This window comes from Conger conger, chromosome 14, assembly GCF_963514075.1.
Source record: "Conger conger chromosome 14, fConCon1.1, whole genome shotgun sequence".
Lineage (NCBI taxonomy): Eukaryota > Metazoa > Chordata > Actinopteri > Anguilliformes > Congridae > Conger > Conger conger.
The window spans coordinates 25,531,023-25,557,841 of NC_083773.1; the positions used below are offsets into that span (position 1 = coordinate 25,531,023).

A 26,819-nucleotide genomic window follows, 5' to 3' on the forward strand; every position below is an offset into this window, starting at 1 on the left:
GTAGTGTGAATCTCAGTAATGGTGCAAGGGAAGTGTATTGTGGGTAAATTGCCACCAATTTGGCAACAGGTAAGTACACAGCCCAGAAATGGTTATGGTGCAGTTCTCTCAGGTAAGTATTTAGGATGTGTGACTCCAGTCGAGTATATTAAAAAAGCCCCAAGGATTGAAGGAACGCCATGAATGTTACTGTTCTTGAAAGCAGACTTTACATCACTTAATTTCTCAGCCAGGCTTTTGGGCACTGGGTTTTGGGTGCCCAGCCCACATCATTAAAGGTTTACTTGTGACAGGCAGCAAGAGTACAGAAAAAAGCACAAGAGATATTGCTTAAAGCAGCATTCTTAATGTGCTGTGTCCAGCAATGGCCTTTTGAATGAACTGGGGCTCTTTTTGAAACCAAATGAGTTTTTGTAGCTTCGTTAAACATCTTGCACTCTCCCTGATAAGTGGTTTTGCAATGTTTTTCCGACAGACATGCTTTAACCTCGTTAGGTATTTTTGTAAGTTTGATGCCAGAGGTCCATGCGCAGTGCGTTGTATGTGTGGACCTGTTGTGGGTCCGGTCCATTTCCTTGTCCTGCCGCTTGTAGCTTGCCAGTAGGCCTTCGCCACAGTCCCACACAAACAGGTAGGTCTCAGTGATTTGTTTTTTCATCTGCGCACTCATTAAAAAGTTCTTCCAATATGCTGGTCAACAAATGCCAGAGTTAGGACTAACTATTTCGCCCAATGGATTTCTCTTCCTTAACTGATGACACAAAACCTGCATGATTTAATGGGTGAATTTCAACTTGGATCATTAAACGGGGCATACCGAAATCTGTTGGGAGAAATGAATTGGTTATAACCCCTGCATTGGGAAGCTGAACCAGCATGATTGTAGGCCAAATTTTGCACCGGTGTCATACACCGCCCATTTTAGGTCCGTAGCATTCCAGACATTGTAGAATTTAACGTTGCATGGTTTGCTTCATCATAAATTCATAATTGAAATGAGATCTCATAAAATAAAGAACCCCCTACCCTACCCCCAATGTCATAGATTCATTTTTTGGTCCCCTGTTTGGGCCTGCAGCTGGGTTTGGGAGGGTCGCAACGCCCAGTTTGGAGGTGCGCTGTTGTGCGGCCTGGGTCTAGAAGTGATTCGATTTGCACAGATCTGTCCACGCCACACGGATATGATATGGGAAATTAGCTGGGAGCTGCTCGACCTTCCAGCGAGAACGGCAGAGAACGCACTGGAGAATACGGATGAGACGTGCCGAAGACCACGGGGGAAAGCCTCAGACCAGCCCTCGACGAAAGCCGCTCCTGGACAGCCTCACAACCACGCCACCTGGGAGATACAGTACACAGTTAAATCTACAGTTGTGATTTAGTGCTTCTCCAGTTCAGACATTCAGTATGTTTTCTTAGAAAAATATCAGGTCTTCACAGCTGCTGTCAGGGCCTCTGTGGTTATAAGAGAGCCTAGTCATCCAAATACAGGCAACACGGCAGAAAGCAGCCAGTAAGCCCCACTAGAGCGCATAGTCCAACCTATAAAGCTAAATGAGGGGCTCTAATGTTCCTGTAATTTTGGGACGAATGTTTAGGTAACTTGTTTTTATGCTTGGATGGGAAAGGATTTGTATTTTTTCAAAATGCGTACTTAAAAGCAGTTGTTGCATTGTTTTACCCAGGTCCTGTTTAGCTGAATAAGGCACATTTCAGAAAAGTCAACCATCGTTTGCTTGTGATTCCAGCATGTACATGTGCCTTGAGTTTTAAAAAGAATTCTTGCATGCATTTCATCTATAGTAATGTTTTTTTTAGAGTTGTGAGGATTGAACTAAATATAGATTTCCCTCAGATGACCTGTGTAGCCTTTGTAGCGGTCTAAACAGCATCACACCTCTAGTGGTCAGATGGAGGATCGCACCCTTCTGAACAATGTTCAACCAGCAGCCAGACATTCTGCATTTTTAATGCCATTTCTGTAGTATATTTTGGAATGCTAATCTCAAGGCATGGAGTTACTGATGTTCAAGAAACCTGAAATGGAGCAATGGTCATGTAAAGTTTGACTGTTGCAATTTAGCAATTTTTGTTGACTTTAGGGTTCATTCCCCTAGAGCAGGGTTTGGCAACCCTGGTCCTGGAGAGCCGCAGGGTGTGCTGGCTTTTGTTGTTACTTGGCATTAATTGATCAATGAAAGCCGTTGATTACACAGTTAACTCACCTCACCTGGTTTCTTGGGTCTGAATCGGTTGCTTATTTTAAGGTGGAGACGAAAGCCAGCACACCCTGCGGCTCTCCAGGACCAGGGTTGCCGACCCCTGCCCTAGAGCAATATTCAGTATACATCTGATTTAGGGTTACATTTGAAGACTTGCATCACACAAGTGCAGTGGGTAACAGGTTATTTAACTTAATTACTACCCCAGTGCATTTCCCCCACAGTCCCCTTATTGTAGTATAGTGCACAGATAAATGAACATCTGCACACACTTAGGTCCTATAAGAACATTACTGCAGCACCTATGCCTCCAGCCACCTCGGTCCGAATGTTGCCTTGTGTTTCACTGAGCCTACACATGGGACCGCTGGCACATTGCATGAAGTTTATTCATGGCGTTTTCCCTGCTCTGTCAGTATTACGCTTTTGGGTGTGCTTCTGTTCTCACTGAATCCATCCATTCTCATAAGGGTTGGAGAAATGGAAACCTCTGGAACGTGGGTTTAGTGTGTGAGAGCAGGTCATAATGGGTGTCAAGTAAAATGTTGGAAAAGGCGCTTCTAGATATGGTGGCGTCTAGCGGTCAGCCATGACCTACATGGAATGGTTCCATAGAGGGGAGATTGCAGCTCTTCACAATGATCCTGTCCCAGTTTATTTCTCCCCACACACTACAAATTCCATTATTGATGGGACAAAAACATTGTCTGTTGTGGAGCTTTTCCTCATTTAAATGACCTGGAAGCTGTTGTATGGAAACTACTGGCATTTGTTTTCTGTTTCGTGTCATTCCATCAGGACACGGTGGAATAAGATAAATGGGAATGTGTGCTTGACGGGAGATTTAGGAAGCTGAATGCTGTAATTATATGTCAGGACATCAGTCTTCACTCGGTTAAGAAGGGAGTTGAGGTGGGCTAAAGGTCTTCATTGGTCACAGTGGATCGATGTTGACCTTCTAATTGAAGTGATTGCGACTCATCCTATCTGCACTGGGTCCTTTAAAAAATTTTGGACACAAAGGAGTAGTGACTTCCCTCATCAGCTGAACCCCCAACACCACTTCAGCCTCTCGGCCAAACTTGGCTTGGACTCATCAGCTTGGTAGAAGTCTGAAAGGTGACTTGGTTCTCTGCTGAATCCATGCTGTAAATTCATCTGCTGTAGATGATATGGACTATACCCTAGGATCTATTGACTTAAGTCATAATTTTTGATTAGTAAAATCTAGGCACCACCATATGTGATTTTGATGCATTTTAGCATGTTGGGGATTTCTGGATTAATCATAACTTGTCAGAACATCTGGCCCGGCAAAATGGCACCATAGCAGATGACCCCATCTGCTAATGTAAAAATCAGGTCCATCAAAATTAAGTCTGCAAAATGAATTCACATCTTTTGGATATGAACAGTCGTTGAGAGTAATTTAGTTGCATCACCCTGGTGGGCTGCTTGTGAACTGCACTGTGATGCACATGCCAATACTGTTACATCCTATTGGTGAACCACATTTGAAACTTGTATGTTTTCCCTGAGCAGATAGTCATGTGACTCATGGAAAAAAATGTTGCTCCTTCAATGTTTGCAACATTCACGGTCTCGTTCAGATACTGACCCATGAGTACAAGCAGAACTGGCCAGTGCTCCTAAAGATCAAGTCTGGCTGTTTATTCAAATCTCCTTGCTGGCTGACTGGTCATATAGTCTCTTTGGTCTCACATAAGAAATGTCCTGTATCTAAGTTTCTCATCTGGGACTGTGGAGCTAACCACATGAAAAGGTAAAAATGTCACCTGGCAATTTGCTCCTCAGAGTTGTATGGCAGAGTTTGAGATGAGGACAGGACCTGATAATGTACTTTAACTATGGTCATTGAACAATAAAGCAAATTTACAATCCCAAATTGATTCAGTTTCTTATTTCGGGCAATCGCCATTTGTGTGTGGATACAAATTACATGTAAATTTTCTTTTAAAGCTGGGTGCAATAAATATGCTACGCAGATTTGTTTATGTATCTTTTACTCTGTATGGTTTCACTTTGAAGGTTTCGGCTCACTTCAGACTAACTGCAGATTTTTGGTTTTTGAATGTGTTTCAGATTTACCAATACTTCAAGGTTTATTTGGTTGTGTCAGTCAATTTATGTACATGTGCTTATTGTATACATAGGAATATAATGCAGGAAATTATTTATCTTTGGTGGGGTTTATCAATATCAATATAGGTGCTTTATGGTTTTAGTTATACGCTTGAACTGTAATTTCTTCATAAACTGGTTTTCTGCTAACATGTAATAACAGTTTGTCAACATTTTTAATGTTACAGAGTAATTGAATGGCATGGGCTGGTTTGAGTAAAACATTGACTGGGTATTGTCTTGTTCTCAGGTACTAGTCAGGGACTATAACTGCCTCGGAGAGAATTCAAAGGCCAAATAGCAAAGCTAAATCAACCAATATAATCATCTATTCAGTTCATTTTAGTAATTGAATTATACCAGGATGCATTTTACCTACCATATAATACAGTACTACGTATTTTCACATTTGAAATGCCGACCAACTTCTGACATTGACGTTTGTTGTTTAAGAATGGTCTGATTGTAGCAGGTGATCCCACTGTGCTCACCCTGTTGTTTTTGTCACCCCCCCCCCAACCCTTTTCAAACAGCTGAAAAGGACAGTGATGAGGAGGAGGAGGATGATGATGATGATGATGACGATGACGACGATGATTATGGTGATGGAGGCACAGCCAGCCGGAAGCGGCCCCCCATTTCCTCCACTCCCCCAAAGGCTAGCAAGAAAGTGTCTGCCTCTCCGGGCGCCAAGACTCTTGCCAAGCGGAAAAAGAACACCTCTCCTTCACCTGGTCGTGGCCGAGGCTCCAAGAAACCTACCCTTCCCCCAAACAAAGCTCTCAAACCCAAAAGACCCACCCCAGCTCCCCCTATCCCTCCCCCTGTGCTGCCCTTGCCAGTGGGACCCCCTGCCTCCCGACATCACGTCACTGGGGCCCTGAGGGTCAGCAAGACTAACTACACCATCCCCAAGAAGCAGCCACAGCTGTCCCAGCCCCCTGTATCAGGCCCATCTGCAGCTGCCAGGCCCCCACCTGTGTCCTCAGCCCCCCCACCCTCTTCCACTGCTGCCCCTGCCCCTGCCCCTGCCCCTCCCCCTTCCAGACCCCCACCGCCTGCTACTGTTGCACCGCTACCCCAACCTAACAACCAAATCAGACAAAACATCCGCCGCTCACTCACGGACATTCTGTACAAAAGGTGGGTTGGCTGCATCCAGGATTGTGACAGATTATAGGTCCAGTATTACAATTTAACTTAATTTTTATTAATATCGGTTTAGATTTTGTCTGACATATTATTAATGGAAGCCGCAATTTCCGTGTGCTGGCTAAGGTGCTTTTAAGATGCAAGGAATCTCAACCTGTAAAGATTTCTAACCCCCTTCCCATTAATTGACAAACATTGTCATGTGAATGTAAGTACAATCAAGAGCGATTATTCAGAATTTATCTATTTTTGGTACAGGGTGAGTGACAGCGATGACCTAGTGATGCCTGAGAGTGAGGTTGGAAAACTTGCGGTCAACATTGAGAAGGAAATGTTCAACTTATTTCTCAACACCGACAACAAGTACAAGAACAAGTATAGATCCATCATGTTCAACCTGAAGGATCCTAAAAACAAGGTGAGTCTGCTCTAGAGATCTTATTGTGTGTTGACTGGGGTAATCCCATAACCATATGAGTGTAGTGTACTGTACTTTACAATATTGAGTGCACTGCAGGGTGATATAATCACACTGTACAATATACTGTGTGGAGCAGAACACCATTCCACGAAACGGTGACATTAGTTACAGCAGCCTTTCTAGCTGCATTTTTACATCACATCCATGCAAACACCATAAATATTGATAACAGAGAGAGCGCTACTACTGGCAGTTAGATTGCCGCTGATGGTCTGTGTTAGTGTGGTCTCCTGGTTTGAAAGTGGATGCATGTTGGTCGTTCTCCAGGGGCTGTTCTATCGAGTTGTAGGTGGTGAGGTCACCCCCTTCAAACTGGTGAGGCTGAGCCCAGAAGAGCTTCTCTCCAGGGAGATCTCAGAATGGAGACCAAGGGAAGCCCCTCAGGTAATGTCCCCATAACATCGCTATGTCGCAATGGTGTAATACACTCCAGAGGAAGTGATTCGTCTTTTACACAGAAATGTCTCAAATTTCCTGAATTCACTCTACACAAGACTCACTTTCACACTTGATGTCTGTGTTCTAACAGGTCCTGGATCCAAGCCCAAGACCTCCCCCGCCTGGGCAGGTGAAGCCCGCTCCAAAGCCGGAGGTGGCGCCCGACGTCAACATGGAGGAGTCTCCTCCTTTGTCTGATGGAGACGTATGTATCCCTGCCACCTGTCCCTCGCCTGGCATGGCCTCTGCTGCAGTAAGTGCTGGCTTTCTCTTTGTCCTGCTTTCCTCACTTTGGTTTCCTGGTCTTTCAAAACTTTCAGTTCACACAGAACACAGATTGCCCCTTTATTTTTCGTCCCCAATATATATTTTAAACGGCACTGTGTACTGTACTGTTTCTGAAGTTCAGTGTTTAATTGCTGATTCTTTTGAGTGTGATGAGACCGCCCATTGAAGAGGATGAAACACCCCAGATTGTCTAAGTCCACCTGATCCTCGGCCTGTGTTCCCTATAATTGAGGGGAGGAGTTGTGCAGTACTGTGGCAATAGATGTTTGGACTATAATATAACGCAGGAAACTTCTAGTTTCCAGCCAGAACCTCCTGTAGCTTAGTATCATGAGTCTATATAATCTGGTGGTACTGAGGTTTCTCATTAGGTTTCTAATGTGTTTCTCATGCATAATGGGCATCTCTGCGGGTTAGGTTGTGCTTTAAACTGTTCCATACCTCTTCCCTGCAGCTCACTGCTTACTGCTTCTCTAGCATCGACTAACTCTGTCTAAAGTGCTTCATCTTAGTTAATCAGCTCTCCTAAATTCTTGTGCACTGCTGGGAAATGGGCGTGTGTCCCTTGTTCTGTGTCGGTTGATTTTGTTTTTGTGTAAGATGACCGCTTTCCAGGCACTAAGCGCTAACACTGAGTAACCACAGTAGCAAGGTGGCGATGAAGAGATGTGAGAAGGTGATGTAACCCTGTGTGTGGTACAGGAGCAGGAGGAGACTCGGCCAACACCAGCCCCAGGTGCTGCCCCCACCCCAGCCTCTGCCACCGGTCCTGCTGTGAAGACCGGCCAGGTCAACGTGGCCAGCCCCGTCCCCGATATCTTTAGCAGCATGTTGAAGGATACCACCGCAGAGCACAGGGCTCATCTGTTTGACTTGAACTGCAAGATTTGCACAGGTAGCCTGAACCTCTTCAAACCTGCTTTACTAGCCACGGTTTCCTTGTATAAACAAAAAGTCTTGAATGTAATATTCTTAATAAAAGTTACTTGTGCTAATATATTTTGATAGATTTTGCCAGTATCTAGAGTGGCTTCAAATCCATATTGGAGGCCATTTAACTAAGTTTTATTAATGGTATGAAACCCACATGATATAGCCTCCTGTGGAGTATTATGGGTCCTATTATGGGTGGGGACTTGGGAACCCTAATTGTAGCCATTACGTGTCCTGTGTTTGCTCTGGTGTGCTACACGGGAGCTGCTGATAATGTGAGTTCCTGCTGTGCAATGCCATTTCAGGTCAGAAGTCTGCTGACGATGAGCCCCCTCCAAAGAAGCCCAAGCCGTCAGCCCCCGCCATTGTGAAGAAGGCAGAAATCAAGGTCAAGCACGAGCCACGCCCCCCCAAAGCGGGTGGTTCCTCAAGCGACGTTGCACCCCCGGGTGGCGAGACGCCCGTCTCAGAGTCTCCGGCCTCACCGGAGGACGCCATCGTCACACCTGCACTGAGCCAGTCGTGCGCCCCCGTGGCCATCCCTGCGGTTTCTTCTGTGACCATCACACGCCGGGACCCACGCACCGCAGGCTACCGACCCCCGGCCCCCACCGTGCCAGCCCTGCCCGCCATTTCCAGTACCTCTGAGCCGTCCATTTCTGAGATCAAGGCCGCAGCCCTGCCTCCACCCCCGCCCCCTCCTCCCGCCCCCAAGTCCATCCTGCTGAAACCCAACGCTTCGCCGGACACCCGCTTCTTTGCCGCCCCTGGAGCCAGGTGCCCCATTTCTTTCAGTTCCCTTCTGAAATGCAGTTGTTTTTTTTTTTGTTTTTTTTTGTTTCTCTAGAACAGGAAAAACGGTTAATTGCACTTAGGCACATTTGCATGCTTAGTGAAAATTATGTAATAGTTGATGTTCTATGGGAAAGGCAAGTGTAAATGTTGTAAGAAACTCATTGAGATTGTGACTTACAAAGGTGGTCCTTGTGTTCCAGTGCGCCAGACTCCCACTCCCCTCAGGAAAGTGAAACGGCCATGTTCCTATCTGGCCAGGAAATGATGTGGAAGGGTTTCATCAACATGCACACTGTTGCCAAGTTTGTCACCAAGGCCTACCTGGTGTCTGGATCCTTCGAGCACCTGAAGGAGGTGAAGCCCTGTCTGAAATGACACTGACACGGAGCAGCCAGGAGAGCAGTGGCCTGTCTTAAATCCTACTAAGCACTTTAAAACATTGTTTTGCCTAGTAATCCATCGCTATTGGTAGAGGTCAGCAGGAAGAATGAAAGCAATGAAAATGTGAAGCTCACATTCTTGGTTTATTTATATTTATTTCAGTTATGGGTTAAGTTTTTTGATATGCACACACTATTTTGTGGTAGAGGATATTTTCTGAAGTTTCTGGTGGGACACTGTAAAGCTGGCTGCTTATCAGGCGGACGTAGCTTAATGGATAGGTTGCAGGTTCAGTAAGTAGGACACTGTCATTGTTCCCTTGAACAAGGTACCTTATTTGACTCAATATACACTCATTGAGCACTTCATTAGGTAGACCTGTACACCAGCTTGTTAATGAAAATATTGAATCTGCCAATAATGTGGCAGCAACTAAATGCATAAAAGCATGCAGACGTGGTCAAGAGGTTCATCTGTTTTTCAAGAAACGAAATGTCAGAATGGGGAAGAAATGTGATCTAAGTGACCGTGAAATGATTGTTGGTGTCAGACAGGGTGGTTTGAATATCTGCTGATATCCTGGGATTTTCACACACAAAAGTCTCTAGAGTTTGCAGAGAATGGTGCAAAAAGCAGAAAACATCCAGTCAGCAGCAGTTCTGCGGGCTTAAACGCATTGTTAATGAGAGAGGTCAGGGGAGAAGGCCCAGCCTGGTCGAAGCTGACAGGAAAGTTACAATAATGCATATAACCACGCATTACAACAGTGGTAAGCAGAAGAGCATCTCTGAACATAGAACGTGTCAAACCTCTAAGTGGGTAGGCTACAGCAGCAGAAGACTTTTAGTCTAAAAAAATAGGTCTAATAAATACCTAAAGGTTATCTGAGTGTACTTCCAGCTATATACAATGGATACTATGTAAAGATGCTAAATCTGCCAAATACCTGTGCTGTTCTGTAATTCTTCATTATATATAAAACTGTTTGGGCCAACTGAAAATGTAAAATAAAACAGAGAAATAATAGGAACTTTAAGTCAACTATCCTTTCAAACCCAAGGTTCTATAGAATAGATCTAAATTGATTATCAGGTTAATGTAACAACTCATGTTTGTATTCAGTTTGGTTGCATCCTGTTGAATTGATGAATGGTAGTATTGTAGTACATTAGGTCATGAGCTGTTGCTTCTCTTTAGGACCTGCCGGACACAATCCACATTGGTGGCCGAATCTCCCCACACACAGTGTGGGACTATGTGGGGAAGCTGAAGACCTCCCTGTCAAAGGTAAAGGTTTTTTTTAGGGAGGGAAAAAAAAAAAAAAAAAAAATTCTGGGAAGAAGCATGTGGCACATGCAGATTGTAATCGATTGTTCATCCAATGGATCATATTAATAACCCCTGTAATGGCATTCTTTCCCCTCTTCATGTTTCTGTGTTCCAGGAGCTGTGTTTGATCCGTTTTCACCCAGCGACAGAGGAAGAAGAGGTGGCGTATGTCTCTCTCTTCTCTTATTTCAGTAGCCGACGGCGTTTCGGTGTAGTCGCCAACAACAACCGCCGCATAAAAGACCTCTATCTCATCCCGCTGAGTGCCAAGGACCCACTGCCCTCCAAACTCTTACCCTTTGATGGGCCAGGTAAGCATTTAGTATCTGCAGGGTGGTGCAGTAACTCCACAGCACTCTGTCCTCCTGTCACCCCAGCCCTACACCCAAATCTTTGGGGCAAACAGGCCTGCAGAGCAGTAGTAGTACACCCAAAACCGATGCCTTAAGTACCCACAATGCCTTAGGGCAGTAAACTGCATTCTGCACCCTGACTTTTTGTTGACTCCATTTCTTAGTGGTTTCAAGTGAAAGGTAAGTATATAAAAGTCCTTATCTCATCAACTGTCCTATATTTGTCCCCATCAAAGGAGAGCTTGTTTCTGAAATGACTAGTTATGTTTTGTTCCCTGTGTAGGTGTACTTAAATGCTCCCTGAATGTCCCTTTGAATTGGCTCTGTACGTATGTGTGTCGACTCCCCTTCTTTTTTGGGTGTTGTACTCTGTTTTGTAATGCCTTGTATGACTCATCTTTACCAAATAAAGAACATTGTGCATCTCAGGTTGGTGCAGTGGTAGATATTTCTCATACTTGGGTCTCTTACTGTAGCTTCCCTGGCATGATTTTCAAACACACTGTGGTAAACATACCTTGGGGGGGCATTATCCACCATGGTGCACCATTTTTTGACTATGTCCACAACTAATAAACAAGAGCCACTGCGCAAAGGCAATTCTTCCCAAAAAAAGTCCCTCTCCCTTCAATCGTGAAACCAGAAACACAGTTCTGTTTACACACTTCTGCACAGTGTGAGCAATGAGCAGAACAGCAAGCACCACACTACACACAGAAGCGGTGCCAAAGGGGAATTGTGGTAAGTAGTTTTTTCATGGGGATGCCCACATGTCTGGGTACATGCACACAATCCTGAGACTGCCAGCAGAGGTGGACGGAGAAGCTGTGGATCCTGGCTGTCTCAGATGTCTCATCCCCTCCTGAGATTTGACTGGGTACATGAAGCTGGACCCCTGCCCCCATACATGAATCTGGGTTGGCTCATATTCTGTCAGAAAGCCTGTGTTTTTAGTTAATTAATGAAGGGAACATGGGGGGGATCAATTTCATTTTCAAATACCTTTTCTTGGGGTACCCCTTGCAGGTAGTTAAGTGATCGGATTATAACTAATTAGAAGAAATGCACTGCAAAGTTCTTGGATCATGAAACTTGTTACACAAGTACTGAGAACGGTCTGTGACTGTGGCACTGGTGAAATTCACACGGCTGTTGCACATTAAACTTGAAATCATTGGGGTTCAACAGTTGCCATTCAGCATCATTACTTCAACAATTCAGAAGGTGTCCCTGTAAAAGTTGCACATACTTAGCACAATTTCACTTTCAATTTAGGATTGACTGAATGGTTCCTATAAGAGGAATTATAACGTATACACAATCTGCAATTCTTAGCACTAAATGGTGCGGTGTAACTGCACAACCAAGAAGCAGTTCTAAAATCTTTCTCTTGCTGTGTGAAACTGATAATCAATTTTTAAATTCAGTGTAGGGACATCGGTGTCTTCATTGGCAGGCAGCCCCATATTTCCATTGCTGAATATTGAGTATATTGTATTGCTCTTCAGACTCAATTCAGATAATTCTAGTGGTTAGATATTAAGCATGCTTACTAATGGTTTACAATTTGGCGTTGCCTTATATATATATTATGTGAATATAACAAACATGGGATTTGCCATCAAAGTAAAAATTCTGCTTTGTTATGTTTGAAAAGAAAAGCTGCACCATTTCTTTAATAAAGGTTTCTGAAAGTAGGTATAACTCCATGGACTGAAAAATATTTATATCTAGATTTGAATGCAATTTGTCGTATTTGCTGTCCACATACAACTTTACAGATGTTTAGAAGTATCTTTGTTTCAGAATGAAAATGCTCATAAGGACCATGAATTCACCATTTCTGGCCTAAAATATGATTTTAATGTACAACTTTAATGGTATATTTGTTTCCTTATTGTGGATAGTGGAATGATAATCTCCCCAAATGAAATGGCATTACATGGGTGCTCATAATCCGTTATTTGAAACAAGCTCTCCTTTTCACTTGAATACCCAATTTATTCAATGTGCAGAACATTTAGCAAGTCTTTTTCTGATTGTATTAAACCCTTGCTAATAAGTTCTAAAAGTGTTTGCTATGTTTATGTTTCGCAGGACTAGAACCGGCTCGACCAAATCTCCTCCTCGGCTTGGTAATCTGTCAGAAAGAAAGAAAGCGATCTGCAGCCCCTCAGGAAGGTGAAGAGAAGAGGTCTAAACTGCAGGCTCGGGACCCTGATGATACTGGCCTTCCCAAACCACCGGTCATTCCCAGAACTGAAGTCAAGCAGGAGAAAACTCACCTATACAACCTAGAGGCTACCACCAGCACCACCCCACCTGGTTCCCCTCCCTCCATTGGCTCTTCTGAATCCTCATCAAGCTCCCAAGTCACCTCATCAATGTTATCGATTATGTCATCACTCAAGGGATCTGCAGCTGGCAGCTCGGGCAAGGACTCTCCCTCGTCTTCTGCCTCTAGCTCTGCCACCCCACTTCAGACCATCCTGAAAACTCTGTTTGGCAAGAAGAAACAGGACTCTGATGCGTCTCTCTCCCCATCTGAGCAGGCCTCAGTGGAGGCTTTGGTGCCCCCAGTCCCATTGCTTGACCCAATTGTCCAGCAATTTGGCCAGATCACCAAGGAGAAAGAAGTAGATATCGATGAGGATGATCGACCATATGACCCTGAAGAAGAGTATGATCCAGCTATGGGTTATGGAACAGAGGTACCTGTGGTAACAGGGAAAGCATTTGACACCAGTAAGCAGGCTGAGGCTGCTGCTCCTGCCACCACTGCTGATGTAGATGATGTTGCCTATGATCCAGAAGATGAAACTATCTTTGAGGAAGTGAAAGGAGGCGTTGACGTTCCAGGCAAGGCTAAAGCTAAACCCACATCTGAGGGTGAAGTGGGAGGCTCTACACTGAATGAGCAACAGAGGATGCTGGATGAGCTGAACAAACAGATAGAGGAGCAAAAACGTCAGCTGGAGGAGCAGGAGGAGTCTATCCGTCAGCAGAGAGCTGTTGGGGTGTCCATAGGAGATACTTTGTTGGCTCCCCCTACAAAATCCCTTTTGGCCAATAGTCAGTTGCTGGTGCTAGGTAAAAAGGTAGAGGAACTGGTGGCAAAGACCCCAACAGCCCCAGTAATTAACCAGAGAAGGGACCCAAGGCAAAGCAGGGACCCAAGGCAGGCAGCAGCCAATCGGAGACTGACTTCTGACTCTGAAAAAGAAAAAGAGGAGGCCTCAGTTGAGGACACGGTACCAGCACAGGTAGATGTCCCACAGCCAGTTCAGTCAGAGCCTGAAGTGGAGACGCAGGTGGAGGCTGTCCCATTCCTTGATACAAAAGACACTGAAGTTGTTATTCCTTTGTTGGGAGAGACCGTAGAACCCGATATGGAAGATGACACCTTTACTGAGCCCATGGAGAAAACCAACGAGGATTCTACTAAGGCTGAAATTGAAAGTAACCCTTACACTGCTTGGCCCAATTCAGCCAGCATTTTAAAAGCCAAGGAGCTTTCAGATCTGGAAAAGTCACATGAGCAGTCTGCTCCTGACCTAGTCCATATCCAAACCTCGACCCCTTATTATAGTACACATGGGAACAGCAACACTACACTCCCCAGGAATCCCCAAGATACAACACAGAGCAACGCCTACCCACAAGAGACTCCGGCTCCCCTTGTGCCCCACATAGCAATATCAAGCCCAGACTTTGGCAGCACTCCCGAAGTAATACCGCCTCCCGTACCTTTCCAGCCCCCACTTGGCCCCCCACCAATGCAGGGAATGCCCCCGATTCAGGGACCTCCTCCTATGCAAGGTGAGGGAGACCAGCCCCAGTACAGAGATCCATCCCACTTTGGGCCCCCAGCACCTTACCCACCTTATCAGAATCAATGGGGAGGACCCCAGCAGCAGTTTGATAGCCCCCGGGGTCCCCCACCCCAACCCATGATGGGGCCAAGAGCACCACTTCCATTTCAGCCTCTTGGACAAAGGGGACCTCCTCCTCAGATGTTTGATAGCCCCATGGTTTCCATACCTCCACAGCATATAGGGCAAAGAGGTCCACCTCCTGGACAGTTTATGGAGAGTCATGGCCCTCCACCCCCTCCTTTTGATGGACAAAATGGCTCACTCCAGCCAAGGTTCAACGGACCTCCACCTCCATTTAATTTTTCTGGACCACGGGGTCCCCCTCCACCTTTTGCTGGGCCACCCCCTGTCCATTTTGAGAATAGAGCCCCCCCGCCATCCCACTTTCCTGGACCAAGAGGGCCCCCTCCACCTCATCAGTTTGGGGACCATGGACCTCAGAAGCCTATAATGGATACACCAAGAGGCCCTGATGACCAGCAGTATGATAACAGTAGCTCCTATCAGCAGGGGTTAGAGCAGCATCAGGGACAGACGCCACCACCCATGTACAGGGAAACCCCTCCCCCTTCACAGACTCTGCCCTACAGGGCCCCACCCCACAACCAGTTTGAACCACATAGGGGTCCACCCTCCAGCAGTGAAATGGGGCCACAACATTTCACCCCTACTAACCAGTTTGGTGGGCCAAGAGGGCCACCACCACATGTTCACAATCAGAGGGTCCCTTCACCTCAACACCGGGGGTCATTTGAAGATCAGCGCGGTCCTCATCCTGCAGAATTCCCACCAAGGCAGAGAGGTCCTCCACCTTCACACTTTAGTGGGCCACGGGCCCACCCTCCCACCCACTTCTCAGAAAGTGGAGGAGGAGGACAGCCACGGTTCCATTTTGACAACCATCCACCAGATGGCAGACCACTCCGGCATGCTGGTCCTCTTCTCCCCACTCCCCCAGATGGTCCCATTCAGATCCCAAACCGCATGGGTCACAGCCCTGAATCACTCCGTGAAGACCACTGGAGGCATGCACCTGACTTGAGAAGGAGAGGTAGTGGCAGGGAAGATTCAGAGCCACGCAACAGTGGAGACAGACCAAGCAGGTTTGAAGCCAGCCACCGTGACAGGGAGGCCATTCCGGGGCACACCCGCATGTCTGAGGAAAGGCAGAGGGATGCATCAGAAGACAGGAGGAGAGAGAGGGATGGTGCTCATGCTGGCAGGCCCTGGGATAGGAGCACTGGCAAACGCTGGAGCAGAGAGAGAGACCGGGAGAGGGACCGTGAAAGGGACCGTGAGAGGGACCGCAGCAAAGGCAGGGAGGCAAGCAGGGAGGCGAGCAGGGAGGCAGGCAGGGAGGCAGGCAGGGAGGCGGACAGGCACAAGGAAGGAGATGGAGACAAAAAGCGAGACAGGGACCGTGACCGAGATCGTGAACGTGACAGGGGTAGGGATCGAGATTCTGAACGGAGAGACTATGATCGTGACAGAGCCAGGAACAGAGACCGAGACCGAGACCGTGACCGAGACAGGGATCGTGACCGTGACAGAGACCGCGACAATAGAGACCGAGACAACAGAGACCGACGTCGTGATCGCTCAAGGAGCAGGGACAGAGAGCGTGGGAAAGACCGAGACCGCGGAAGGGACAGAGACCGTGATAGGGACAGGGAAAGAGACCGAGACAGAGAAAGAAAGGAGAGGAGTAAGAGCAAGGAAAAGGGCAAAGAAAACAAATCTGATGCTCCAAAGGAAACTGAGAAACCTACAGAAACTGAGATGGCCACTAACAAAAACACAGCCTCCTAAGTTCTGACTTCATCTTCAAAAGGACTTGGCAAAATTGATCCTATGGCTATAACAAAATGTCTTGGACTAACTCCTAAATGGACTCTTAAGAACGGTTTTCTACAGCTGTATTAAAAAAACAAAACAAAAACAGTCTTTGGATATGTTCTGAGCTATTGCTGTTAGTGTCTATAAAGTTTTTTCTACTACATTTGTTCCTTCATATTTTATCCGTTTTATCACCTTTTGAAGTAACTGATTATGAAATCATTTGAGTTGAATATTTGTGTCAAAAGTTGGATTGTGTGATGCCTCATCACGAGCCACTTTGTGATATTGGTGAAATCAATGTATCACTGAGAATGTACCTGCTACTATTGAAATTTTTAAATGATAAAGAAAAACTTCCATAGTTAAATACATTGAACTCACAACACCTTCCCACCGAGGAGATGTAAATATTCATGTACATGTGTATATATAGGTATGTTTTTTTATCACATTTTTCTAAGTAGCAAAATCATAAGCCATATAGCTTTGAATGGATAGATGTGGATACTGAAAAGATATCTTGGAGGTCTCAGTTTGTAGTCTCAATTACGTGCTTGTATGTTGAACAGTTTTAGTTCAGGAAGGTAAAATATGACCAGTCATTGGCAGTTTTTTTTAAGCCTGTCCTGATTTGTTTAACCAATTAAACCTCCTTTAATTCTGGAAACTTTCTTGTCTCTTCTTTTATTCCATAACTTAATGCTGTAATTGCTGTAATTTCGAGTGCAATTATATTTTTGAAAAACATGTTTGTTTTTTACTGAATTAAAATGACTTGCTCAAAATGTCTCATAAATCGGCTAATTATACTGTCTAACAACTTAAATCAATTGATAATGGCATGTTCTGCCCCAAATAATTTGTATGCATCTCTGTGCAGTAAAGGTTACATTTATGAAAAACATTCAACACAGTCATGCTGCAGTATATTTTAGCATTTTTTATTCAAATTAAATTCAAGCAGAATTCAAGCAGAACTGGAAAAATGAAAGGTTGTTTGGAATTAAAGTGGTGGTCTTTGGAGCTATATTTTTACCATGTGCCAGTCCTACTGGGGAAAGGCATTTCTGTATAGTTACTGTTAAGTACATGTACACTCATTGAGCACTTTATTAGGAACATTTTTACTTACTTGCATGAATACGTAGGTGTAATAATCTAATCAACCAATTGTGTGGCAGCAGTGCAATGCATACAGCAATGTACATACGGGTCAGGAGCTTCAGTTAATGTTCACATCAACCATGAGAATGGGTAAAAAATTTGATCTAAGTGACCGTGGATTGATTGTTTGTGGCAGAAAGGGTGGTTTGAGTATCTCCAAAACGCCTGATCTCCTGGGGTTTGCAAAGAATGGTGCAAAAAAACAAACTCCAGTGAGCAGACCGAAATGCCTTGTTAATGAGATACGTCAGGGGAGAATGTCCAGACTGGTCAAAGCTGACAGGAAGTAAATAACAGTAACGTAAATAACCACACATTACAACAGTGGTATGCAGAAGAGCATCTCTGAACACAGAACGCTTCATAACTGATGGCATAGGCTAAGTGGATAGGCTACAGCAGTAGAAGTAAAAAAAATAAAAATAAAAAAAAGTAATAAATACCTAATAAAGGACTCACTGAGTGCTTGTGTGTTTTAAAATTACAAGACCTTGGGCTTAAATACGTAGAAATAATGCAATTATGCAACCTTCAATTGTTATAAGCTGTTGATTATATTTCATTTCATTTATGTCTAGAGAGATGTTTTATCCGCTTAAGCCGTATTTGATTAAATGTTGCTTTGCATGCCATAAAGACAAAAATGGCCCATATTCATACCCCAGGATTTAATGAGTCAGATCCATTAATGATTACATTTCATATAATATGCTACGTTATTCCTTTAAAAAGAGCTTCTATTTGTTAATGATAGAATTATATGCGGCCCATTCCATGAAGTGGTTAACTCAAATGAAGTGCACCTCAGCATCTCTTCAATTTATTTAATTTTTGTGGTGGTAGGCAATGATGAGGAAATTTTGATCTTAAAACACTGCTTCATTTTTGTGCTTGAGCCTTCTAAAATGTAGCAGGCCATTGCTTAAAAATGTCCTATGCACATGAAATCCAATTGTTAAATGCCAATAATTCTACATGCAAACTGCCAAATAATTTTATATTTCGTATCTTGGGAGTATTTGGTGTGTAGAATTAAAATTATGATAATTAATTAAATCTCTTTTTATTTTGAAGATATTCCACCTTAAATGTAATTTTTCTTCTGTTGTTTGTTTTTTTTGGGGGGTTTTTTTTGCACAAGAGACATTAAATTTCTGAAAATTAATGCAATTTTGTTGTCATTTTTTTTTTCCTTTGGAAGTCCTGTCTTATCATTCTCCTAAAATACAAATACATCATGGAATTAAGTTAATTTACGTATATTTTGATGTGCCCAAAAAGGGTGTCATAAATGTGGATTTATGTGGATTTCATAAAAAGAAATTGTCATGGTGTCTTGATAGGTTTGGTTTCTATGGCAGCTTCAGAAAATAGTTGGTTTAAACCATTTATGGTTTAAATGGTTGCTTTATCAAGCTGATAATGCCTCAAATTCTCTGCATTAAATGACTTAACTGCACTTAATGTTTCTTGAAACATTTTAGTACTCCCAAGATGCCAATATGCAATATCTGATGATCTGTTGGTTTGCTTGTAGAATTATGGCCGTTCAAAAATTGGATTTCATGCAACTTGGCCATTTTTAAGTGATGGCCCTCACATTTTCAGGATTTATATTCCTCATCATTGCCTACCACCACACAAAAAGTGAAAAGAAATTGAAGATGCTGCAGTGCACTTCAATTGAGTTTACATGGAATGGCCCAGGCTGACTGGTAAAATCAGTATGCTCTTACCTGCAATCGTGAGTTTTGACACCTACTGAAACTAGACTAGTTGAGCAAACGAAGAGTTCAAAGATTATACAAACTGGTAATTAACTAAACCTGAATTGTGTTAAGGATAATATGTGCGTAATAATAAGGATGAAATGTGGAAAAAAACTTAAACCTGTGTTTTCAGTTCCCATTAGCAGGTTGGCTGTAAAAAAAACAACATGATGCTGTTCTTTTTTATACCCCATCTATAACAGAGGTCCAACCAGAATTTAGTCTATGAACCCTTGCTTTACATTATTTAATCTTGCATAACAGTCAATATGACTAGACTATAGATGTATTGGACAATAGGTTTGGGCCTTTAAATAAACCGAAAAAAGATTCGCAAGAGTACACCTGCAAAATTGAGATTCAAGGAGTATCCATCATTCCTTACGATCGCTGCTACGCCACCCTTTTTTTCCCCATTGACGTGATGACGTCAGTGGGCTGTCAACCTGGTGACAGTTGGTGAAATTTATTTGAAGACATCGACTTTTTGTGGGAGACACCTTAAATCGCAAATCTATTTAATAATCATTGTTTTTTCCCCCAGAAGGTTTATATTCTTTAGTTGTCTTTATTTCCTGTCAAATACGTTTGAAAAGTAGGTAAGGACTAAATTAACCAACTCTGATATTGTAACCAGCTTGGTATCGTTAGCTACTTACCGTTAGCTTTCAGTAGAGGTAAACTCAAATATTTAAAAAGAAAACTAATTTCTAAAATATCCAGGCGTTTTATTCATAGATCCACATTTCGTGTTTAGTCTGCTGCTTTTTTATAAAGGTGTAATTTCAAGATTGACGGGTTTTCGGCTAAAATTGGAATTCTGCGGTGAACAAAATCGCGAGGCTGTTTTCCCAAGAGCGCGAAACCGTGGACGCTCGTGACTGAAACGCCGTGAAAGGGTGAATTTTGCTAGCTTCCTGGCTAGGAAATAATATACTAAGTTAATCAGATCGATTACTAATTTATCCAATTTTACATTTTCATTTTTTGCGTAACATAGTTCCGCTTTATATATACGTTAGTTAACTGACTCCAGCGAGTGAAACGTTAGCTGGCTATCAAATTAGCTTATCGTTAAGCGCTTCCGTTTAATTATCACAATTAGCTGTGTCAATGACCTGTAATATTGCGCCTGGGTCGCCCCCATCAGGGTTGTATACTGCAGTACCGGTCGATGTAACCGTAAGCCACGAGTGCACCGTGTCAAGTGCCCCGTGCACAGATCAGGGGATGGTTCTCAGTTCTGTTTCGGAACTCAATTTGGTGGAGATGACAGATGTGGAGTACACACATCTCCAGCATATCATCTATTCGCAAATGGAGGCACAGTCAGTGGAGCAGGAAGGGTCGGGAGACGCCAAATTAAACTCTGGTTACCCAGTAAGCAGTCCGGCGGCCATCCAAACAGTGTATCTAAGTTCTGATCCTCACAGTGAAGTCGAGTACGCAGCCAAAACTCCAAGTCCCGCCGTGGGTCATTCCAATACCCCGTCTTCGGAATCGCAGTACCTATTGCATTCAGATCAGCAAAGTGATTTCCAGGAGATTAAAATGATTGTGATGGGCGATCCCGTCCATTTGCCGGAACGGACACCGACTATGTGTGGAGAAGTCCCAGGACCTGTATTGGCAAAAGTCAGAAGCGCAATGGAGACCAGCGAGCACGGAGTGGCTTCGGAGACGAGACTTAATCCTGCCGCCCGAGTGCGTTTGGAGAAGCGGTTTAACTGCAGCCCATGCGAAGTCTCCAGACAACAGGAGTATCTTCATGACCAACCTACATTGAACAGGTGCTAACGTAACGTCATGCTAGCTAGATATGTGGTCAGTTTGCTAGCCAACTAGCTATTTCACTTTTCAGTTGTGTGCTATAAGTTAGCTGTATGACTTGACGCTAGCTATAACTATATAAGTTAACATTTATACATGTGGACTAAGCAACCGTTCTTTTGGTAAAACTGCTTGCATTTAATTTACCTATTGTCTGTCATGGTAGCAACTAACTTAGTTAGCGAAGTTGTATGTTTACTTGGCTGACTTATGTTAAGATATCACGAATTAGTGGATAGCAGTTGGCTATTATAACGTAACTCTAAGTCGGTTTCAGCATTGTAATTCTAGCTGTATAGCTAATTTAGGATATGGAAATTTCAATAGATAACGTTAGCTAAATTTGCGTCTATATGTTTCTGTTTTCCTGTCATATGGAATTGAATTATTATTAACGTTAGCAGGTTTGTTTTCTTCAGCGCCTTCTCAAAACTCCATCATCAAACGGAGTTATTCGGCGTTGCAATGCAGCCACAGGCAAGCAAATGTCTGAAGCTTGGCCGGTCTAAACCTGCAGTGCTCCGGCAGGTGGACTTTCCTTACCCGGTTTACGGAAGGAACATGTGCAACTCAATCGTCGGAGTACCACAAGCCCAGGTAACGGGAGTACTTTAGTGACGGCGAATCAATGGCACCAGAAGTAACTGAGTCAGTAGAATGCCTTTGGTGTATATGACAACAACTTGATCTATCGTCAGGGTATTGGATCAATTTCCCATATTCTGGAATCTGCAAAGCATCAGGATCTGATAATCCCCCGGAACTTCAGCTTCAGTTACCAGCAGGATGCAGAGTCGGAAAAGACAGCCCTACGCGATGAGAACACGCAAGCTATTGAATCCGAAGTTTGGATAAAGATGACAGAAGGTAGTAAGTAGACTGCGTGTTCGTGTATTTGTGCAATCACAGTCTGCACTCTATGGGTAACACCCTCTGAATAATTTTGCCAAGTGGATTCCAGAACACCAGGCCTTGCAATTCAGGATTTTGTATGTGCTGGCTTTAGTTTAGTCAACAAATCTATATGCATTGTGTGTGCTTTGGACTCTATACTTTCTAAACAGAGTGATATTGGTATCCACTCTTTAACTCTTTCATTCATCCATGAATTGCTCTGTTGTTCATTGAAGGAGAGGAGCTGAGGAAAGTGATGCCTCCTGCCAGACGTGGGCGTGGCAGGCGTAGGCAGACAGGCCCCCCGCGCCAGGCCCTCAATGACATCCAGAACACAGCAGCAGGCAGCGGCCGCAAGGCCAACCTGAAGTCAGAGGAGGCGGGCGAGAATTCACAGAGGAGGGAGAGACACAACATCATGGAGCGAGATCGCAGGTAACTGCAACATTATTCTGCAAAATTAAGGTAACACGAACTTTGAGCAGTGTCAGTGTTAAACACGATGGCACGACGGAAGGAGCTCTCTGAGATTGTTCGTAGCCCCATTGTATTGCTGATGAAAAGAATCATCTGATGACATAAAAGTTATGACTTGGCCCGCTTAAGACCTTAATCCAATTGAGCAAATCTTGGATTTGCTGGATACCAAGATAAATAAATCTGTTTTAACATCGAAAGAATCTCTTTGGAATGAACTTCAAACCATATGGAATGGTTTAACGAGCAAAGAAATAAAAAAATATGTGAACGATTAAAAGGTACAATCAAAGGGTGGCCACACTAGATATTGACTTTGTTGTCCAAAAGAGACTATTATTTTTGTTTTCACAATATATTGTTATCTGTTTACTTATTTTCATCTACATGAACCAATATTACATGAAATAAATACTTGAATAGTACTTGGTTTCTGATTTATCTTCATTGTGTTAAGTGTGGGCGGCACGGATGGTGCAGTGGGTAGCACTGCCGTCTCACAGCAAGGAGGTCCTGGGTTCGAATCCCTGTCGGCCTCTGTGTGGAGTTTGCATGTTCTCCCCGTGTTTGCGTGGGTTTCCTCCGGGTTCTCCGGCTTCCTCCCACAGTCCAAAGACATGCAGGTTAGGCTGATTGAAGAGTCTAAATTGCCCATAGGTATGAGTGTGTGAGTGAATGGTGTGTGTGCCCTGTCCAGGGTGTATTCCTGCCTTTCGCCCAATGTATGCTGAGATAGGCTCCAGCCCCCCTGCGACCCTGTTCAGGATAAGCGGGTTAGGATAATGAATGAATTAATTAATTAATTAATGAATGTGTTAAGTGTATAATCATCACTGCACACTACTGTATACCCAAACTGCATACACACGCATGTGCTCTCACCCCTGCACCTGCAGTCTCTCACACAGATGATGTAAAGGAGCAAACTCTGCAGCTGTAAGGTTATGAAATCCAGTCACTACAAAGAATGCCCCCTAGCTTTGCTGATTCTGGTAGGCCTCTGCAAATGGTAAACATAGTTCATACTAAAAGTGTAAGCTGTGTCCAAATGCATTAAACTTGATTTAAGCTTCCAAACCAGTATAAACCACGCATTAAAAAAATCTAAGGCAGACATGACATGACTTGGAATTATGAAAAGATATTAAATGATACGAAGGTGGGCCTTCACGTTGAGTTTTGGGTGGAAGCCTGCAATGTTAACCCCAGGACCTTGATCGTCTCGCTTACTGCCTCTCAGGCGGAGGATCCGTATCTGCTGTGATGAGCTGAACATGCTGGTGCCGTTCTGCAACCGAGACACGGACAAGGCCACCACCCTGCAATGGACCACCGCCTTTCTCAAATACATCAAAGAGATCCATGGGGACAGTCTCAAAATGGTGAGTTACCCCCCAGCGCATTTTGAAGCACTTTGAGATCTGTGAAAGGTGTTATTATCATAATGATAATAATAGTGTGTGGGTGCTTCATAACACTTATAAACCTCTATGCAGAACATATTTGGACATTTTTCATAATTTTCATAAATGAACCATAGCACACGAACAAAATCCATCTCAACACTAGTGATAAATGAAGTCTTCATAAATATCAACCCTAATGGACATTTAATGGCTACCCTTAGCTTACTTGCTAAAATTGAGGGTAATGATGCAACTGAGCCAACGAGATGAATGAAATGCTTTTAGAAACTTGCTTTCTGCAACCATTTTGCACTTCACAGATCAGACGCATCACACAGGTTTTAGCACCATCTTCTTAAATGCTAGACAAGTAGTGTCCTTATGTCCACCATAACAAGAACAGACAAGTTCCTATGTTCTTTGGTAGACTTTGGTGCATGACCTGTGGTTTATATCTTGTGTGTGTCTGTGAGACTAAGAATATGTAAAAAAAACAACAACAAAAAAACCTCATACTTGCCTTCACTAAATAAGGATGAAATAGGGTGGTAAAGTGGAAGTTTCGGGAACAGTACTGCGGCAAAAACTAAATATAAATAAGCTACATAGCGGTGAAGTCTGGGTTCAAAGTATGTGGTTCATGGTTTAAATACATAGCTGTATGCTCATTACGATGGGATTTCAATTTGTAAGAAGTTCTGTTTTGCATTTTTAGATTGCAGATAATCTAATCTCCCATTATGCCTTCCCTTTCATAGTGACAGAATTTCCTCAATTGGACTATCCTAATGCCACCAACAGTGGTGTCTGTATATCGTCCTGAACCATGCCATTTAAAAATCCAATTAAAAGGTAAAATGGGTAACTTCGGACTTCTAACAGTCAAGAGAGGATTAGCAGCAACAAACACCTTCAAACCACAACACTGTTTATCCATCCTCCTTCTCTGTAAACGCGCTGACATTGAAACAGCATTGGCTGTGGCAATTAGAACTAATTTTCAACCAATGAGCTTGAAATATTGTACAGTTATGTCATATTATATTTTGTGTCAGTGAGTCTTTTTCAATGATAGTAGGGATTTACTATCTTACTATACGGTCTTGTACCAATGATTTAACACAAATATCTTACCTATTGTGCCTTTGACTGGCATGATTTTAACTTAAAAACTTGATTACACGAATGTATGCTATTCATAATCAGTAGCCTGACAACCTGCAACTGATGTCAAGCGCAATTGGGGGGGGGGGGAATCCCCATGGGCTCAAATGTGTTTTGTATGTCCCATGAGACTGGGCAGCCGAGGATAGATAACGTTATTGTTGTGTTTGGTACACAAATCTGACCGTTTGCTCATACATATTTTCAAAAAGTTGCATATAGCTGCATATTGATCATTTGATGATGTTACGGAGCCTTTTAATTTTCTGGCCGCATAATGATTTAATGCTTCACTTGCTTCAATGAAGTTGTCGCTGTTGCTGTCTATGATGTGCTAGCATAGCTGTTAGCAGTATACCGGGAATACCAACCAATGGGACATCCACTTTACATCCCCGTACCATTGAGGTTTAAATGAATGCCCTTGCACCCGATAATTCACACCTGACATCCCTCTTTTCAGGAGTTTCAGAATACTTTCTGTGGGAAGACAGGGAAGCGCATCAAGCTCGCCGCAGCGGGTGACCAGTTCTCTGGGCAGAGAGAGACTGTGAACCCATCATGCATTGCACTTGCTGACTATAAATAAATCACCCAGAACAAATATCACATGGCATTATCATTTCTCATGTCACTTAATTTATCTGGAGGAAACACTAAAATGTCTGAGGGGCCGATAAAACTGATTCAAACCACAGAATTCACTACTACTCGTATTTGTCAAGTCTTTTTCCAGAGCACTTAAGCATGTTGTTGTGATCATATCTTTTATATTAATGACCTTAAAATGATTCTTTGCAAATGCATCGGAGCTTTTAAGTTCAGATTGGTAACTACTGTTTTTTAGCCTCATAATACGGTAAGCCAGAATTTAATATGGTCATGGCTTGAATATTCCGCCTAAGCTGTCGTAAGTTCTCTCTGCATGTTTGAGATGTTTAATTGAACAGCAACCATGCAGTCAACCTCAGGATACTATTTATTTTTAATTTATTAATTAAAAAAAAAGTAAGAATATTTATTTTTTTGTCTGCTAATTTTGGTGGGACACTGTTATTGGTCTCAAGGTTCACTCAATCAAAACTGAAACCAGTCTTAAAAACATGTGTTCTAATGTACTTTTTGAAGTATGTTCAGAAAAGGATTTATATTGCAGCTTCTGTGTTACTGGAAGTAGATCTTTTCTTATTACAATACACCAATAGTATACAGGCAAACCCTGTGAGTGTACCCATTGTTGCATAGACACAGGTGACTGTATCAAGCAAAAGCTGTCAAAGTCGGTGGAATTCCTTAATGATATATATAGTCACATGCATCTTATTCTTTGTTACATGTTATGTGCATTTCAAATAATGCAGACCAGATTCATTAGATATTTGCCATATATGGAAGTATATGTTTCACTATTGCAATTTCTGTTATATTTGTTCTATTTGACATGGTTTACAGTTGTAAATATTGTGCTTTTAATTTATTACTTGATTGCTGTTTTTTATGAACAACATTAGAGGAAGAATTGTCAACTGACATGGGTTCTTAATATATTTGTGAAGTTTGTATTTTCTAATTTTCAATAAAATGTCACAGGTTTGTTGATATGGTTTCTATTTATTGCCCCAGTATTTGAGAATAATGGTACATTTAGTTCTAAAATGGTCTGTGTTTACTTTACAGTGCAACTTTTACAGTTAAAATTCCACTAAAGCATTTCTTCCACATACATGTACATCACCCACAAAGCAGTGAATAGGCTAAAATGAGTCTACACTAGTCTATCATTATTATGTATTATGTATTCTTATGTACATTGAATTATTCTGTTTTATTATTTGTATTATTTTTGGGGATTTACATGTTTGGAACTATTTTGTGGCTTCTTTGTAC

The 26,819-nt window shown here is 43.1% G+C and overlaps 2 protein-coding genes across 7 annotated transcripts in view; both read left to right on the forward strand.

Annotated features, from left to right (window-relative positions):
- The window catches only part of LOC133109599 (death-inducer obliterator 1-like), a 32,053-nt gene extending 15,158 nt beyond the window's left edge, over window positions 1-16,895 (forward strand). For 3 of the 4 annotated variants that reach the window (XM_061218988.1, XM_061218989.1, XM_061218991.1), the window contains 10 exons: window positions 4,898-5,507; window positions 5,775-5,934; window positions 6,265-6,381; window positions 6,527-6,688; window positions 7,426-7,618; window positions 7,962-8,433; window positions 8,652-8,805; window positions 10,030-10,119; window positions 10,277-10,472; window positions 12,612-16,895. In XM_061218988.1, coding sequence (XP_061074972.1) covers window positions 4,898-5,507; window positions 5,775-5,934; window positions 6,265-6,381; window positions 6,527-6,688; window positions 7,426-7,618; window positions 7,962-8,433; window positions 8,652-8,805; window positions 10,030-10,119; window positions 10,277-10,472; window positions 12,612-16,198 — 5,741 coding nt within the window. In that variant the 3' untranslated portion in view covers window positions 16,199-16,895. The remainder of the gene's footprint in view (window positions 1-4,897; window positions 5,508-5,774; window positions 5,935-6,264; window positions 6,382-6,526; window positions 6,689-7,425; window positions 7,619-7,961; window positions 8,434-8,651; window positions 8,806-10,029; window positions 10,120-10,276; window positions 10,473-12,611) is intronic. The other variant, XM_061218990.1, reaches the window with a different exon arrangement.
- Window positions 16,896-19,656: 2,761 nt separating this feature from the next.
- Window positions 19,657-26,525, forward strand: LOC133110558 (transcription factor-like 5 protein). Of its 3 annotated transcripts, none has more exons than XM_061220758.1 (6): window positions 19,657-20,951; window positions 21,396-21,588; window positions 21,690-21,861; window positions 22,122-22,320; window positions 23,603-23,744; window positions 25,396-26,525. In XM_061220758.1, exons 1-6 carry the CDS (start codon window positions 20,275-20,277, stop codon window positions 25,519-25,521), a joined length of 1,509 nt encoding a protein of 502 aa, XP_061076742.1. In that variant the 5' UTR covers window positions 19,657-20,274; the 3' UTR covers window positions 25,522-26,525. The 3 variants fall into 3 exon arrangements, with proteins under 3 accessions (XP_061076742.1, XP_061076743.1, XP_061076744.1); XM_061220759.1 differs by having other exon boundaries at window positions 21,690-21,858; XM_061220760.1 differs by having other exon boundaries at window positions 21,411-21,588.
- Window positions 26,526-26,819: the final 294 nt, after the last annotated feature.

Bases quoted from the DNA above. Each gene is read 5' to 3' on its own strand.
- LOC133110558 (XM_061220758.1), top strand. From the start codon at position 20,275: ATGACCTGTAATATTGCGCCTGGGTCGCCCCCATCAGGGTTGTATACT. The intron at 22,321-23,602 runs GTAACTGCAACA...ACTGCCTCTCAG, and splicing joins ATCATGGAGCGAGATCGCAG to GCGGAGGATCCGTATCTGCT. The intron at 23,745-25,395 runs GTGAGTTACCCC...CCCTCTTTTCAG, and splicing joins ATGGGGACAGTCTCAAAATG to GAGTTTCAGAATACTTTCTG.